Here is an 18,493-nt window from a genome sequence, read left to right as displayed (position 1 = left end):
TTGTTTTTTGTATTCAGAAGTTCTTTCAGTTTTCTTGTATTATCTTGAATTATTGAATTCAGTTTTTTTTAATTAATCATATTTTTTTCTGGGACACTTATAATCCTTAAGTTATGTCTATGAGTTCTATCCTTTAAGATAATTATATCACTTGTATAAACATTATTTGCTTTTAACAGTCTTGCATTCTGCTTCTCTTCTTTCCAGAGTGCTTTACTTCTGTGGATTTGAATATCCAATTCCTATTTTGTTCTTTGATGAGGTTTGGCACTCTTTTTTTTTTCTATTCTGCCAAATTTTCTATTTCTGATGAACAAGCCATAAATTTGGCTTTCACAATTCTCATTTCTCTCTTAAATTATTTGGGAGTATCCTATCATGATCCCATGTTCTTATGGGAATCCACTGAGTCCTCTGCCACATTACATGTTGACTTATTTTCCTTTGTCCTGAAATATGATGTCTGGATTTATTTAGATAATATAAATTCCATATTCTTTTCTCTCATTAATATTTTTTTCCTATTAGTGTTGCTGCATGTGCTCAAGATCTTTAATTGAATTTCTTTCCTTATTTTCCTTGGCAATTTAAATCCTTTTTTCTTATATTCATTATAGCTCACTTTCTGACTCCTTCTCCTTTGAAGCTGGTTTCTCCAGGACTGAACAGCAAAGCTGTCTCAGCTTTCTTTCATACTGGGGAATTCATAGTTCACTGGCTTCCAAGTCACCTTTAGGGGAGTAGAATTGTTCACATCTGGAGGTCAGTCTCCCTTTTTTTTCTATCCTTGTGGAGCCACATATACTAGCAATCTGCTCTAGATCCATTTTCTTCAATTTTTTGGATGAGCATTGACAGCTATGTTGCCATTCCCATCAAAGCAGAGTTCTGGTTTTGACTTCCCAGAGAGAAAAGGAGCAGAGCCCAGTTTTGTTTCAAGCTTGTGGGTCAATTTGTGCTTCCTTGCCAGAGTATGGTGACCAGTGGGGGAATGAGAGCTGGATAAGCCTATTAGGAATTAGGTTTTGTCTGCCAAGAGTTCATTGAGTTGTCACTTCATTCAGTTTCTTGGTTTCTTAGACTATAGAAACCACTGAAATTGCTTTCTCTTTTGCACCTAACCCCTATCTTGGAGAGGCTGAAGGAGCTTAATAGGTAATAAGGATTACAGAAAGTATCTATTTCATCTCATTGGTCTTATTTAAGGTTAAGTTCCTTAAGGGAAGAATTTCCTTATATTCTGTTTTGCATAAGACTAAACACTATCTAGTGGTATGTGAATTCTATGTATCAAAATAAAATAAATTTATTGATTTATACAATAAATTTTATAATTTATTTTTACATTTAGTAAAACTTTTAATATCAAATACATTCTCATGTTGCTTTAATTACTTGTTTTACTGGATTTTGAATTGAGTTCACCAAATATTGACATGAATTCTTTAACTCTTCTTCATGAAACCACACATCCCACTGAATGTTGTATTACTTTTGATGAGCATTTTGCCAAGTCTAGTTTTGGTTATATCATGTTCCCAAATCATTGAATCATTAGATTGATTTCTTAAATTTTTGCCATGTGTGTGATATGGAGCAAAATGGCAGTATTCCATATACATTTGGGAATTTTTGTTATTTCAGAACAACTCTTCTTCTCTATATATCAATATGTTGATCGAAGTTGATCATTACCTCACTGGGAGAAGACTTCTGAGCTCACTGAAATTAAAACAAAATCTCCAAAACATTTTTAGGTGAGTGTTTTATAGTCCAGTAAAAATGGTCAGATTTTATCGACTTGCTTGAAAATTGTTTTTGTGTAGCCTTAAATGAAAACAGGAATTTTATCAGCAAAAATGATTTTTTTTCACTTTTCAATATTCTAGTTTGTGTATTATTTTTGCTCATAAAAATTATTATTTTTTTCACAGCAATTGTTAGTAGCTATGTTTTTTCCTTTTATTTATTTGCTGATCTCTTCACTGTTCTTTCAACTCTGAGTAGTCTAGACTGCATTGGGGTTCTTAACTTGGAGTCCATGAATTTGTTTTGTTAATATTTTGATACTATGTCTAATTGGTTTCTTTTGTAATACCATGTATTTTATTTTCTTTTTCCATTTCACCAAATGTATTTTTGTGAAGCAATTGCAGTTAAGTGTCTGAGGTCAGATTTGAACTCAGGTCCTCCTCTCTAAGGTCAGTGCTCTATCCCACTGCACCATCTAGCTGTTCCCTACCAAATGTATTTTTTATTTTATTTTTTTGCTTTTTTGCTGAGGCAATTGGGGTTAAATGACTTGCCCAGATCACACAGCTAGGAAGTATTAAGTGTTTGAGGTCAAATTTGAACTCAGGTCCTTGTTTCTAGGGCTAGCACTCTATCCACTGCACCATCTAGCTGTTCTCTACCAAATGTATTTTTTAAGAAGTTGGTTTTTTTTTTCCAGTTAATTTCTGCTTCCTTTTCCAAACTTTCCTGCAAAGCTCTCATTTCCTTTTCCCATTTTTCTTCTAACTCTCTTTTAAGATCCTTTTTGAATTTTTCCAAGAAAGCCTTTTGAGTTTGAAACCAGTTCATATTCCCCTTTGAGGCTTCACCTGGAGGGGTTTTGCTTTCAGTGTTCTCAGAGTTTATGTTCTGTCTTTCCTGTCCCCATAATAGTTATCTATGGTCAGAGCTCTTTTTGTTTTTTTACTCACTTTTGAAGGTTGAGGCCTTCTCCTAAGGCAAAGGGAGATTGTCCTGAGGTTCTTGTATAGGGTGACAGGGCTTCAAACTGCCCTGAGGCCAGTGGTGCTTCCATCTTATGCTATGTGGACATGGGCAAGTTCTGCCTGTTATATTGGAATTCAGGGGCTCACTATTTGCCTTCTGTAGTTGAGTTGGAGGTTTCCCAGCTAGTCTGCTGACCCACTGGCCTTCTGAACCAGGACATTGTAGCCTGATGTATTTTGGCTAAGAGCCTCCCACTAGATTCTCTGCCTACGACCTTCCTGTGCCACACCTGTGCTGGACTGCTTCCTCCCTGATGGACTGAGACAGACCTTTTCTGAAGTCTTTCCAAAATATCTTCTGCTTGAAAATTTGTTACACTCCAAATATTTGTGGGTTCTGTCACTCTTAAATCTGCTCAAATGCTTGATCTAGTATTGATTCTGAGGGAAGCCAGAAAGAAAGAGCTCAAGCAAAGTTCTATCTACTCTCTGCTGCCTGGCTCTACCTCCCATTTTTAAATTTTATATATTTAAAAACATTATTCTGAGAAGCGACCCATAGCCTTCACCAAAGGGTCAAAGGGCCATTACATAGAAAAAAGCCCCTACTTTAGAGGAATCAATAACTACTCCTTTTGGTTTCAGCTTCCTCAAAAGATATTTGCTTCTTTTACATCACTTTTGGCTGTTGACTTAGTTTTTCTGTTCTTGGCAATGTTTTTCTTTTTGATCATATTTTCTTTTATATTTTGGTGGGACTGATCCCATTACATTTTGGGTATGAACACTTCTTCAAATATTTGACTTCTACATAACCCCAGTTCCTGTAAGAAGCGGCCATCATCAGTCATCTTGACCTATTATCTTGCCACTGGACTCTGATGACTTAGGAAGAAAAGAGAGAGGTTGATGACTTTACACAGCCCTGTTTCACTTAAATCCAATTCACTGGTCCTCTTTGAGAATGAAGGGTGAACAACAATCTGCGAATCTGTCAATAGTGAGTAGTAATAGCTCCCCCACACCTCCAGGAACCCAAAAGATCAGTTCCAGCTACGCAATGCTACTATTTCCTTTTCCTCCCCTACTCTTTCTTTCCTCCCTTCTCCTCTTTTCCCTCTGTCCATGTAGGGAGTCATACCTTCACATGTGGGCTCTCTGTCCAAAGTAATATAAATTTTGATCACAGATTTCAAAAGATATCTTGGGGTTTGGCGGTAATATTTCTTCACTACTTATTTATTCTATCATTGTCCTCCCTCTCCCTCCAAAAAACTGGGATAATTAGCTCTTTTGTTTGATATAGTTTTGTTTTGTGATTTCTTGAAATATAACTCTAGTAAACCGAACTTTGAAAAAGTCCATTGGGATTCAAATGGAGCTACCTGACTATACCTTTAAACTCAAATCACTCTGGCTCTTACTGAAGTGACGTGGCCAATAATAGGTTCTAGATCAGGCCTCCATTGTTCATTCGGTTTTGATGGCTCAGAGTGAGTGCAAATAGCAACTGTTTCTGCTTTGGCCACACTGGGAGGATCTTCCCCTCCCATACTAATTCTTTTGCAAAGGCAAACTAGGTCATTTTTTGCCTCATTTCTTACTTATCCATTATCTATTGAATGGCCATTGATATAATTTGAGACCTGGGAAAGAACTTACCTTGCAAAGGCCAGAATCTCCTATTGCATCTGGGGTCACTGTCAGGCTCTTGCCCTATTGTAAAGGGCTGTAACTCTGGAGAAGTATACTTGAAACAAGGATACTTACAACAAGGTGTTAACTCAGAGGAATTGATGAGATGATGGTTCTCTAGTATACATATACTTAGTACTTAGCATGGTGATGTAATTGTTCTCTAGTTCACACATAATCAGTAGGTTGTAATGATGTAACTGTACTAAGGTATCTAAGGGCTGAGAAGGATTGAAAATGAGACATACTATCCTTGACCATCTTCCTGGTGGCTCTCTTGCCTCCTTCACTTCTCCATTAAGACCAAGGACTCGGGTTGATCAGGAAGTCCTCCAGAGAGCTAGTTCAAACATTACAGTCTTGCCACTGGACTCTGATGACTCTGGAGGGAAAAGTGAGGCTGATGGCTTTGCACACTGTCTCATTTAAATCTAATTCATTTGCAAGTCAAGACATCACTCTCCTTATGTCTTTAGTTTTCTTTGCAAATGGAGGCTGAACAACCTACAGCAACAATACTTTTAACCCTTATTGACAAGCTCTCTTTTAGAACTACATTTCCTTGAAGTAATATCCATTCTTAAAAACCAGAGAAGGAGAATAACAAAAGTGAGCAATGAAATATATGTGTTTGGCACTGAAATAGCTAAAGATGGAAAAATTATTCAATCTAGTTTTACCTGAGTTGGTCTAGTGTCAACAGAAGCACACCTGTGTGACTTCTCTGGCACAAGATGAAACCATATCAAAATTCTTGCTTATCCCAAATAATTAACATCCAACAGCAAGTCGATGCTGTTTGATTGATTGGTTATTGAATAGTTTGTCACTTTCAGCCCCAGACCTCCAGATGACTAAGTATCATCACCACCTTTACCACCATCACCATTTTTACTATCATCATTATCACCTTCGCTACTACTACTATCACTATTCTCACCTTCATCACTATCATTACTATCAAGATCACCACCACCACCTTCACCACTATTAACCACTAACAACCAGCACTATCACTATGTCACCATCACTACCACCACGATTACCTTCACCACTACCATAACCACCATTATCACCCCCTGTACCACCACCACCATCACCTTCACTATAACAACCATCACCACTATTATCATCATCATCACTATCATTATTACCATCACCACCACCATCATCTCCACCTTCCACCAATACTAATACTATATTACAAGCTATATTCACATAGTACTTTTATTAAGTACATGAATTGCAGTTGGAAGGGACTAGCTCCCTTCTAATACATCTAACACAGTTTCCTTAGTTTAGAGATTGAGGTTCAAGGGAATTAAGAGCTTCATCCAAGCTCATGAATCTAATAAGTTTTTTTGTTTGGTTTTGGTGTTTTGCTGAGGCAATGGAGTTAAGTGACTCGCCCAGAGTCACACAGCTAGGAAGTGTTAAGTTTCTGAGGCCAGATTTGAACTCAGGTCCTCCTGACTTCAAGGCTGGTGCTCTATCCACTGCTCCACCTAGCTACCTCAATCTAATGAGTTTTAGAGACAGATTTAGAAAAAAGTCCTCTGATGCCAGAGTCATTTTTAACAAATACGACGTATTATCTGAGCCCAACAGCTATGTTAAGTAGATAGCTGTGGTTAGTACTATTTTTTTCCATTTTATAGATGAAGAAACTGAGTCTCACAGAGGTTAAATGATTTTCCTCTGGCCATACAATTTGGACATAGTCACTAAACCCAGATCTTTCTTGTTATCCACTTGACTACACCATGTTGACCCTCCAGACTTTGAGTTATAGGCTCATGGGGTTAGAAACAGAAAGGACTTTACAAATCATTTAGTCATTTCTCATTTTGTAGATGAAAAGACTGAGGTCCAGAGAAATTAAATGACTTGTGCAAGATAACACAGTCAATGGCAGAGCCAAGATTTGCATATGGTTCTCTGCCTCCAAACACATTTTCCACTACAAAATTCTCTCTAAGGAGCCAGGAGACCCAAATTCAAATCCATACTCTATTATGTGAATATAAGAGTTGTTTCTCATATCTGAGCCTCAGTTTCTTCATCTGTAATATTAAGATCATAATACCTATAATAACCTACCTTTTAAGGCTGGCATGGGGGATGTCAATATAAGTGCCAGGAATAACTCTTGTATACCACCTTAATGCTATTGATGGAAAGCTCTTACATTACTTGTGTGTAACTGATCTTCTAGGTCTTACCCATTCCCAGTGTATCTTGGGAGCAGAGTATTTTACTTCTTTGTTCAGATCTTGGTGGGATCATCAGGTTCCACTGAGCTCTCCCAACCCTTTGTCTTCCCCATTGCAATGGGAATGCTTGGGCTACTTCCTTTGTGAATTGATGATACTTCTTTTTCCCCCCAATATTATTTTATTTTTCTAAATACATGTAAAGATAGTCTTCAACATCCATTTTTGTAAAACTTTGTGTTCTAAGGTTTTTCCCTCTCTTCCCCTCTTCCTCTCTTCCTTTCCCTGCTCCCCAAGAAAACAAGCAATTTGATATAGATTAAATATGTGAGACTCTTTTAAATATATTTCCATATTCACCCTGCTGCACAGGAAAATAAAACGAGAAGGAAAACAAACAAAAAAGTGAAAATGCTTTGATCCATAATTATTCTCCACAATTCTCTCTCAGAATGCAGATGGCATTTCCATCCCATTGCATCCTATTGGAATTGCCTTGAATCATTTCATTGTTGAAAAGAGCCACGTCCATCACAGTTGATCACATAATTTTCTTCTTATTGTGTACAATATTCTCTTGGTTCTGTTCACTTCACTCAGCATCGGTTCATTTAAGTCTTTTCAGGCTCTTCTGAAATCATCCTACTGATCATTTTTTATAGAACAATAATATTCCATTGCATTCATATACCATAACTTATTCAGCCATTCTCTAACTGATGGGCATCCACTCAGTCTCTAGTTCCTTGACACTATAAAAGGGCTGCCACAAACATTTTTGCACATGTGGGTCTTTCCTTCTTTTTAATGACCTCCTTGGGATACAGACCTAGTAGTGAGTTGGTCACTCTCGTAACACTTATTCAGACCTCTGGTCCCAGAAACACTTGGTTAGACAATGTGGCTGCCTCAGAGTACACTTTAGAAAAAGCAGCTTTCGCTGTTCTGAATAAAACAGATTGCCAAATGTGCCAAGCACTGTGCTAAGGACTGAGGATACAAAGGAAGAGGAAGAACAGTCCCAGTTATTCTAGAGTTGGAAAACCTGAGTTTGCATTTGGGCTTTTAACTTGATGCCAGGGGATCATAGATTTCAGGCTAACCATGGACCTCAGGTTTACTAGTCCAATCTCTTTCATTCTTGGCAACAAGATGGTTTGCCCAAGCTTTACAACGATGGGGAATGGCATGGACAGGATTTGAATCCAGATCAGTTAAACTGGCCCTAGTATCCTCATCTATAAAATGAGGGACTTTGACTAGGTTATCTTTAAGATCCTTCACAGAAATAAAACTTAGAGAAACCTGGAATTGATCCCTGAGTTAGAAGAAGTCTGCTTGGGCACTTCCCAGCAGACATAATATTATAATAACGTGATTATTCATTATAGCAGGACACGTCGTTTCCAGCTCTAACACCACGATTCTATGATCCTCTTAATCAGACTGAAAGCAGCCCCGAGGCTTAAGTCGCTCAGAATTCGGGGTGAACTCGTGAACTCAATTACATAAAATAGAGTCTCTTGCTTGCTTGCTTGCTTCTCTCCAAATTTCCCAGTTCCTGGAAACCCGACGAAGTCTTATCCTTCCCCAATCTCTTGTGGTCCCAAAGGTGCGAAGGATGGGGGAAGAGGGTGGCGGTTGGGGAGAGACGAGGGGAGGGACCGTCTGCGCCCAGCCGAGGGGAGGGCGCTTTCGAAGTTACTGCACAGCCCGGTGCTGGGCCCCACGCAGTGCCGGGAAACCTGTGTTAAGTTTGCACGTCTCGGAGAGTGCACGTCCCTGCCGGCGGTTGCCTGGCCCTGAGCTGGGCTTGGGGTCGAGGCTGCGGCTACGCTGGCCAGCAGACAGAGAGGAGCGCGGAGGAGCTGCGGGCGGATGCCCTGCGAGGGGCGGAGCGGAGCGGAGCCGAACGCGCCGGAGCTGCAGCGCGCACAGCACCTGGACTTGGGCTGCGCCTATGCGCCGTTCCGCTTGCGCGTTACCGTCTATCGGCTCCGGGGCCCGGGGCCCGCAGCTGAAAGGGCTCCCCTCGAGCTCGCTCCGGGACGCGCGAAGCTGTCGGGGAGTCCAGAGAGGGCCAACTCGGCAGTCCCGACTTCTCTCTTTTCTTCTCCGCCTCCTTCGTGGCGCTCCAGCCTGGCACACCATGGCCACCGGGCGCGCTGCGCTGGGGCTGCTGCTCCTCGGAGCGGTCGGGGCCCTTCCGCAGGTAAGTCCGGTGCTGGGGACCCTGGGACAGACAGGACGGAATGGGTTGGAACTGAGCTGCATGGGCCAAGCTTTTTTCCCGGCCCCCCCACCTCACCCCCTGGCTCCAGGGCGCTGCTTGGAGGGAGACAACGTGGTGTGGTGGAAAGTGTGCTTAATGGGGGGCGGGAGAGCAGGATTCCAATCCCCGAACGTGTGCGTAAATTTGGATATCTCACAGCACCTCCGTTTTCTCCTCCCCTATGAGTGTGGGGAACCCTGAATAGAAGCTTCCGAACTGGAGAACACGAGACAGCCTGACTTTTCGTCCCCATGGTTACTTATTGGTCTCTGCTCAGTGGCCGCAGAACTTTGGATTCCAGTTCCCCGCGTCCATCCTCAATTTTTTGATCCATAAAATGGGATTAAGAATCCCTGCCTGCCCTTTTCACGGAGCTGCTGAGAAGAGTGGGGTTAGTGAAAAGAGACCGAGTTGAATTCTGATTCCGCTGCTTATTAACTCTAACTTTGGCCAGATCATGTAATCTCTCTGTGAGCTTGGCCAGCTCTGAATTCTGGTTCAAACCCTTAGCATAGATCAGTGTAAAGGGTATTAAACTTGAAATCACAGGACCAGCATTCGAATCCTTCCTTTTCCATTCATGATTGGTGTGATCTTGAACAAGTCCCTTAAACTCTCTCTAAGCCTCTCTTTCCTGATCTGAAAAATGGGGAAAGGGGTGATTGAACCAAATAACCTTCCAGCTCTGAATCTATGATCTTTTTGGCCGTGGTTACCCTTTTCTATAAAAGGAGGATAATATTACTTGGCACTGCCTCCCTAATAAGTCTGTATAAGGACATGTGACAAATCTTAAGGAATTATTTGTGGTTAAAAATCCCTGGATTTAGCAGATCTGAGTTCAAATCTCTGCCCTGTGTATTAGCCATGTGACCATAGGTAAGCTACTTAGTATTTCTTGGCTTCTGTTTCCTTTCTGTAATTTTGATAATAATTAATATTCTCCCTTTAAATAACAAAATACCCAGAATCTTCCAAACCAGAGGCTTAAACCCTGTTCCTATCCCTAATCCCTATCTCTCTACACTGGGAGAGAGTCTTGAGAGAGACATGTGGCCGAAAGATTGTCTTGTTCCTGTACCAGATGCACAAGAACCTGGTGTCAGTTATATATGCGCAAACACGTGTGTGACTGTGAACTGAAAATTTAGCATTCCAGCTTCATGAATTAGGATCAAAGGATTTTTCAGATCATCCCATTTTATAGATGAGGAAACTGAGACCTAGGCAGATTTAGTGACTTGGCCAAAGTAGCATAGATAGTATTTGAACCCAAGTCCCAAATCGAACGCTTTGGCTAATGTAACCGCTACTTTCCAGGACTGGAAGAGTGACCTCCAAGGTCATCCTTTCCAATCAGATATGTTCTCAGGATTGTTTTCAGTAAAACTTGTGTTTTGAACCAGAAGATCAGTTGAGGGCATTTCATCTGTCCTTTTCCTTTCCTTTCACTTGCTTCATTTGTTAATCTCCAGGACAATCCTAGATCTCAAAGTAGAAGCTTCAGAGAATTTTGGGGTGATTCTTGAGTAGAGAAGTAGGTGAGATGGAAGAGCAAGGTGAAAAAGGTATAGGTGTGTATTTAAAGATAAACTCTAAAGAGGACTATGAATGAACCCAGCAGATGAAACCACGTGGTGCTGAGTTCTTCTAGAGCTGGGACCCTTTGCCTTCCTGTAAGTAATCACTTAGACCATCCCATTACCCTTTAGGGCTTTTCATAGTAAGTACCGCATGTCCCCACTTCTCCACCACCTAGTTCTGAACTAGAGTATGAGTAAGTCGTAAGCATACAGAATTGGATACAGATTGGAATGCTGAACTGTTACCTCATGTTATGACCCAGATAGAGAATGGCTTCCCACAGCTCTGTGTTTACCCATAGTCAAGAAGAGCAAGTTGATTTTAACAACTGTCTATATATAGTAGGGGGCAATAGAAAATGATGGGGAAAAATAATGGTCCCTGCTCTCAAGAAATTTACAATCTTCTAGAGGTGGATCAAAATTGATGACCAAAAAAAAAAAAAAAAAAAAAGCGATTGTAATCTTGGATTACATTGAGAAAGGTGTAGTTTTCAGGAATTGGGACCACATGGATCCCACCAAGGTCATTTTCTTGAGTGTTATATTCAGTTCTGACACAGTTTTGGAGGGACTTTGATAAACTGGGGAGTGTCCAGAGAAGGGCAATCCAGATAAACCAAAGGGCATCCAGTCCACAGCCTATGAAGATTGCTTAAAAGAACTGGGGAGAGTTAGACTGGAGAAGAAATAACTCCAGAAGGCCACAGCATTTGTTTTCATGTGCTCGCAAGACTATTTATGTGGGGAAAAAGTTAAACTTATTTTGTTTGAACCTATAGGGCAAATCTAGTGAGGTAATAGAGGAAGTTGCTAAGCCCAGATTTGGGCTTCACATCAGGAAGAGCTTAAAGTGGAATGGGCTGTTTTGAGATGAGAGGTGAGGTCTTCCACTCTTTTATTTGAACCAAAGCTAGAGAACTTGTATTTGGGTGTGCTAAAGAGGGGATTCTTTTTGGGGTATGGCTTGTATTCGATGGCCTTCACTATGAAATTCTGTGATTCTGGAATTTCCCCTGAGATACCCTGATCAACACACTAGACTTTAAGATTTAGAACTAGAAGGGGACTCATCCTTTTACTCCTCAGATGAGGAGAGTGAGGTCCAGGAGTAAACATAAATATTTTAATATGTGGCTTTCTAAGTCAATATTGAAATATTGAACAACTCCACACAGGTAATCAGTGGCAGAAAGAGGATTGATTCTAGGTCCACTCTACTGTTCTGTCTTCTTTACAATGTGACCCAGATAATAGCCCTGTTTTCTCTAGAAAGATATCCAGGTCAAAGGAGAGACCTAGAGAAAGAGTGGAAAGGGGAGAAAGTGCAGCCACTTTTACCTGAGGAGAGTCAGGAAGGGTTTCATGGGACTTGATCGCCTCTGGCCCTGGAGTATTAAAGCAGGTAAGGAGGAGGCTCACTGAGGTCCTTCAGAATCTGTAGTTCCATGATGTTGAAAAGAAAATTTTCTTCTGTTCCTGAGATTCTGTGATGTCTTCTCTTCCTTTCCCATCACCTGAATTTTCGTCGCTGTGAATTTTCAGATCGGGCTTTCCCCACTTATTCTCTATGTGATGTTGGCCAATTCACTTAACCCATCTGGATCTCTGTTTTCTCATCTGCAATTCGTTGGCCTCTTGGGTCCCTTCCAGCTCAGCATCTAGGATTTTATGATTTTGTTTGAGTCACCTCTCGTCTGAGAGGCTTCTGCTCTTAGCCAACTTGTAAGAGAAATGGAACATAGGCAGCATAGAACAGTTGAAAGAACACTTGCTTTAGAGTTTGAACACTTGGATTCAAATCCTGGCTCCACCATTTAATACCAGAATGACCTGGGGCAAGTAAATTATCCATTAGAACTGTTTTCCCATCTATAAAATGAAGGCATTGGAAGAGATGGTCTCTTAAATCCCTTTCAGTTCTAGATTGAATTTCCTACTTTATAAAGGAGTCTTTTAAGATCTAAATCCATGAGCCCATGAATTTCAAGCATTAGGGTTTTTGAGGGCAGAAGGGAAATCTGGGGCTGAGAGATCCCAGGGTACATGAATGAATGAATGAAATATTGAACGAATGAATAATGGGAAAAAATTACTAAATGCTTGCATCTTAAAGAATACAAAAGGAAAAAAAATTCCTGATTTTAAGATTCTAATAGGGGGAAATAATACATATGAGGGAGGTCAGCAGGTATCAAGGCCCACAAGGGCCTTCAGATTTCATTAGGCCAGGAGTGATTTGGGGGGAGAAAAATCAAGTGGCTCAGAGATAACAGGGATAGGAGTTGAGGTTATTCAGGTCAAACCACAGATATTCATATCATCCCTTAAAGCTTGAAAAGTACTTTCTTTATATTAACACATTTGAGCCTTACAACCTACCCTGTGAGTTAAGTTCTATCCTTGTCTTACTGGAAGACCTACTGAAGCTCTTAGCTACTAAGTGCCAGAGGCTGAATTGAATTCAGAGCTTCCTGATTCCCAGATCTGCTGCTCAAAGGTGTCAAAACTCAAAGAGAAGTGTCAACCACTAAAATGTATCTAAGGATCCCCGTAGGCTACATAGTATTGTATTTTTGGTTAAATATTTCCCAATTACTTTTGAATCTGGTCAGTCTATATTTAGAAGTGTTGTGGGCTACTGTGTGGCTCATTAATGAGATATTTTTCACCTCTAAGCTAGACTTATAGCTTTTTAAATTATATGAAGTTGTAGAGAGATGGATTTGAGCTCAGTATCAATCAATTAATCAATCAGTCAGTCAAGAATTAATCATATGCCTTCTAGATCCTGGGTTTTGTCTCAGGCCTGGGACAATAAATCCTTAGATAAGGAGCTGCCTTGGAGGCAATGGGCTTTCCTCCATTGGGAAGAGTCTTTGAGCTTTGGTGGAAGGAGATGATGTATCTGGTACAGGTTTGATGACATGCTCTCTGAGATCTCTTCCAGCTCTGAACATCCCTGTTCTGACAAACAAATTCTGACCACGTCCAAGTGTGCCATCTGAGTCCTGCAGGTAGGACTGGCTTCCTTTCATTCCCTGATGACAGGGCTAGAGGAGGGAAAAAAGGGAGGGAAGTAGGGACCTGTTTGGATGGGCCCTCAAGTGACAGCCTTTTGTTTACTGTCATATACTTTACTTTTATATTATTTACTTTGATAGTAGTTTATTTTATAGACTTCTTGGATACAGACACATATATACTCATCTCCTCTTTCCTTTTCCCCACTTTGTCTTTGAATGTCAAGGCATTGAAGTGGTTTGAACTAGTATTGAGTTGAGTTTGAGGGAGTGGAGTTGAGTTGGGGTTATTCAGGTCAAACCACAGGTGGCCCGATTTGTGTGGTCTGCAGAGAGCAGTAGACAAGATGGCAGAAAGGTCACTCTCTTAGACAAGTCAGAGAAGGAGCCAAATCTGCTGCCTCTTTTTACCTCCTTCTCCTCTGTGATCCTGGGGTGGGACTACATAGGCTTGGTGCCTGTGGGAGGGGATAAATCTTCTTTCTTAGTAATAAATGATGATTTAATTTCCTAGCACTGTCCCAGAAATGGTGTGACAACATTGTCTTAGGGGATGCCAAACCCTGTCAAAATTCCCCCTAGCTTGGGCAGGGCCCTCCCAGAGAGAAGATGGGGACCTCACTCTACTAGGTTAGTGTCTCATATCATTACTAAACCTTAAGTTACTTGAGAGCAGGAGCCATCTCTCTTGTTTTCCTTGAATTTAATAACCATCTAGTGTTGTGCATACATTGGTACTTAATAAATGCTTGTTGATTCCATTTATTGACAAGAAGGGAAACTAGGGAACAGAAAGGCAGTGTGGTGTAGTAGAAAGCATCCTGTGTTTGGAATCAAGCAGACCTGGTCTTAAACCTTGCTTCTGCCACTTACAGATATGCAAATCCTATGATGTCTCTGGGTATTGAGTTCCCTCAATTGTTAAATGAGGAGGTTGGACTAAATGGCCTTGAAAGTCCCTTCTAGCTATAACAACCAGCTTCCCTCTCTCAAAATGTATGTAGGACAACTTTTAGGTTGAATCTGAATTATTAATATCTTCTAAATTCATCACTTTCTTAAGCCTAGACAATCAAGTGAATAACAAATCAAGCTCTGGTTTGTAGTATTTGTTGATTTCTCTTCCTCTATTTCTTTTTTGTTTTTTTGGTTAGCCATTTGTTGACTTGCCCTAGTGTCTGAGCCCAGATTTGAACTCGGGTCCTCCTAACTCCAGGACCTTGTTTGTTGATTTCTGAGACATAACTACTCCCGCTGAACATTTAGCAATCAATTCTTCAATTAGCTCTTCAATATGATCTGACTCCATGACAATAGGACAATCATATGATAATATGATTCAATATTATGTGATAATAATCATTTAGCTCTTCAATATGTGCTAACTCTAGTAGCCTTGGCTTCTAGCCCTGTATCCCATAATCTAAAAATCTCCCCAAAGTGACAGACAGCAAGTCGTAGGTGAAATTGAGAGTGGGTCCCTGATCTCCCTTCCCCCCAACATGGTTCTATGGTCCATCTTTTTTCTACATCTGAGAGAGTGAGATTGTTCTAATATACAAGGAAAGGAACATTGGATTTGGGGTCACAAAAGCTGAGGTCTCATTCTTGCTTTGCTGAGCAATTCCCTGCCCCTCTCTGGGCCCACAGAGACCAGCTAGCTCAACCCATGCTTGCCCTGAATTCCATGACAAATGGTATCCAGCTCCTGCTTGAGGACCTGCCATTTGCTGGGACTCCATCACCTCCCAAGTTGGCTTTTTCTCCTTTTAGAACGGGCAGAAACAGTTTCCTTATCTGTCAACAAATCAAATCAAGGAGCTGAACTCAGAGATCTCCTAGACTTAGCGCATACATTTGGACAGCCTTGGTATTGGCTGGCACCCCTTGGAAGGATGATCTACAGCTCAGTTGCCCTGCATTTGGTCTCAAAAACCGCTCATTGGAAAATAACAGGAGGAAAAGCCTTTACTAAAGTCCATTTCCTTAAAAATGCTCCCAGGGATGGATGTCAGAGAAATTCTCCATCTTCATTCCTTGGCTAGGAGAAAGGCAGATGGCAGGGGCTGTTTGCAGGCTGTTTTAGGATTCACCAATGAGAAGAAAGATGGCGTAGCAATTTGACAACTGGAGTCCAGAATCACTTGGGTCTGACACCTGTTGGCTGGGTGAGCCAAGGCCAATCAGCCTCTTGGAGGTCCAGGAAACAAACTGAATTGTGGATCTTCTTTAATAGAGGGAATTTCCTTATTAAGAAGTGCCTACAATAATGAAACCAAAGGTCCATTCCCATCCCCAAGTGTCTCCCTGTGCTCATTGATAGTCCCTGAATCCATGAATTGGATAAACTGGCTAAAAGATCAAATTGATCTGGAGGCTTTCTGCAGGAAGCAGGGCTTAGTACCCACCCCCCCTCTCCGCCCCAACCTCTCTTCTTATATAAGAGGGGGTATGTACGGGAAGTTGCCCAGGAGAAAATTGCTGGTCCAGCATTTTCTCAGCCATGGGAAGATGGCCACAGGGAATGATGACTGATAAGGGAGCTGGGGGAATTTTCAAACCCTTGAAATGCAATTCTATAAATGAAATGGAAGAACCTGATCTGGTTGCAATTTCTAAGTGTGTAGAGATGCATTCTTGAACTCCTCTGTGTTTCCCACCCACACTGGAGATTTGTATATGCTAGTGGGTTGACCGCTCCAGGGAGTAAGATGATGCTCTCTGTCTCTCTCTGTCTCTCTGTCTCTCTTTCTGTCGCTTTCTCTCTGTTTTTGTCTCTCTCTCTCTGTGTCTCTCTCTGTTTCTGTCTCTCTGTTTCTCTCTGTTCCTCTCTCTCTCTCTCTCTCTCTTTCTCTCTCTCTCCCTTTCTTACACACACACACACACTACACAAGTAGACACATTTGAATGCAGACATACAGACACACAAGAGTTCAGAAACCACTTCAGCAAGTATAATCAACAGCTACCAGTCAACAAGCATTTATTAAGCACCTACTAGGTGCCAGATATTATGCTAGGCATTGGGGATACAAAGACAAAAATGAAGGAAGTTTACATTCTATTGAGAGAAAACAACAAGTATGGTTATGGAAACCCTAAATCTATCCAAAATAATTTCAACATTTTTATTATTATTATATTATTCAATATACAAGAAAATAATAACAAAGCAATTTAAAAAGGGGGAAATATTAACAAATAGGGAAATTGGGGAAAAATCATGTAGAAGAAAGACCTTTTTGCCATTCTTTGAAGGAAATTTGGGATTCCAAGAGGCATAGGTGAGGAAGAAGAACATTTTGCACATTTTTGCAAAGGATGGGATATTATGGGCAAAAAGGATAGCTAGCAGATCCAAATTAACTGGAAAAGAGAGAGCATGAAAACAAAACAAGACTAGAGAAGTAGATGGGAGTCCCAATATCAAATTATGCCTGGGATTCCTAGAAGCTAGGAGAGTAACTCTAGGGACACTTCCAATCCCTCTAAATAAAAGATCTTTTGGGAGTAAGGGAAGTATTCTTTCTTAAGGCTTTGAAGATTATCAAGGGGAACTGTCCAAGCTCAGGCTCCTGAAAATGGCCTGCCAATGGAGGAAGCCCAAGAGCCTCAGAATTCTGGGATATCACTCCATGAATATATCCACATGCTTCAACAATTCACAACTCAACAAGTTTTTGTTGTTGTTGTTGTTGTTTTTTCTGGGGTTAAGTGACTTGCCTGGAGTCACACAGCTAGGAAGTATTAAATATCTGAGGTCGGATTTTAACTCAGGTCCTCCTGACTTCAGGGGCAGTGCTCTATCTACTGCACCAACTAGCTGCCCCTCTCAACAAGTTTTATTAAGCCCCCCCTATGAATATTTGTGCTGATAATCATATTCTTATGGTGATATCACATAGCATAAATTATAGAATACCCTGTAAAATTAAAATGAGGCAATTGAAAGGAATGGTAGACATCTTCAGGGCAATTGAAAGGAATGGTAGACAAGTGAGCCTGAACCACAGCAAATTACCTATGAAGGATTGTGCAGAAGTGGATGTAAAGGTGGCTTCTAAGGTGTGGATGATCAGATTAAAAGGGGGTGGGGCAGGAGAGCAAGAGGTAATCATTGGCCTGCTAGGACCAGTTCCAGTGATATCCAAGTAACTTCAATAACTCTCAAAGCAAGTCAGGTGACCAGAGGAAGTGTTGTATAGTGGGTAGAGCACTGGACTTGGCTTCAGGAAGTCCCTGGACCCATTTCAGATTCTTTCTAGCAATATGACTCTGAGAAAATCATTTAACCCTTCTTAGTCTCTGTATTCTGCAAATGAGGAGGTTGGACTCAATGGCTTCTAATATTTCTTCTAGCCCTAATAGGTATTTGTTGAAATGGAAAGTTAATCCTGAGAATCACAGAGATAGATTCTGCCCTGCTCATATCCACTCATTCAGCAGACATTTATTAGCTGCTTTGTATATTCAAAGGACTATGCTGGATGCCATAATTACAAAGGCAAAAAAGCAACATAGTGATTGCCCTCAAAGAGCTTATAGTCTACTATTGGGAGGAGCATGGAAGCTATGAGATGTCTGTACTGTCTCCAGCTGCTTGGTTCCTTAAACAAGTAAGTATAATTCAGATGGAACCAATGGAGAAATTCAAAGAAAAATCGGTGCAGTAAATAGAGGTCTGGAGTGAAGGAGATTTGGGTTCAAATGCTGCCCCTGACATTTACTAGCTAGGTGACCTTGGAAGAGTCATTTAACTCTACCTTAGTTTCCTCATTTGTAAAAATGAGAGAAGGTCCCTTTGGGCTCCTGATCACTGATGCTAGGTATGGACAAGGGGCGAGCCAGATTAGGCGCTATGGATGAATTGTGATCTGGGCCATTGGAGGGAGAGTACTAGTATCCACATCTTTAGGTCCATTGAATTATAAGGCCAGGTATAGTGTTGATCACTAGAATTTCAAAGATAGAAATATTACTGTTCTGC

General features: G+C 40.9%; 1 protein-coding gene across 1 annotated transcript in view; it reads left to right on the top strand.

The window, feature by feature from the left end:
- The first annotated feature begins 8,777 nt into the window (after nucleotides 1-8,777).
- TNFRSF8 (TNF receptor superfamily member 8) overlaps nucleotides 8,778-18,493 on the top strand; it is a 60,508-nt gene continuing 50,792 nt past the window's right edge. The window contains exon 1 of the mRNA XM_051990845.1: nucleotides 8,778-8,840. Coding sequence (XP_051846805.1) covers nucleotides 8,778-8,840 — 63 coding nt within the window. The remainder of the gene's footprint in view (nucleotides 8,841-18,493) is intronic.

The sequence above is a fragment of the Antechinus flavipes genome, chromosome 3 (assembly GCF_016432865.1).
Source record: "Antechinus flavipes isolate AdamAnt ecotype Samford, QLD, Australia chromosome 3, AdamAnt_v2, whole genome shotgun sequence".
Classification (NCBI taxonomy): domain Eukaryota; kingdom Metazoa; phylum Chordata; class Mammalia; order Dasyuromorphia; family Dasyuridae; genus Antechinus; species Antechinus flavipes.
The sequence above is the reverse complement of the archived record's forward strand: the minus strand, read 5'-3'. Positions and strand labels throughout refer to the sequence as shown.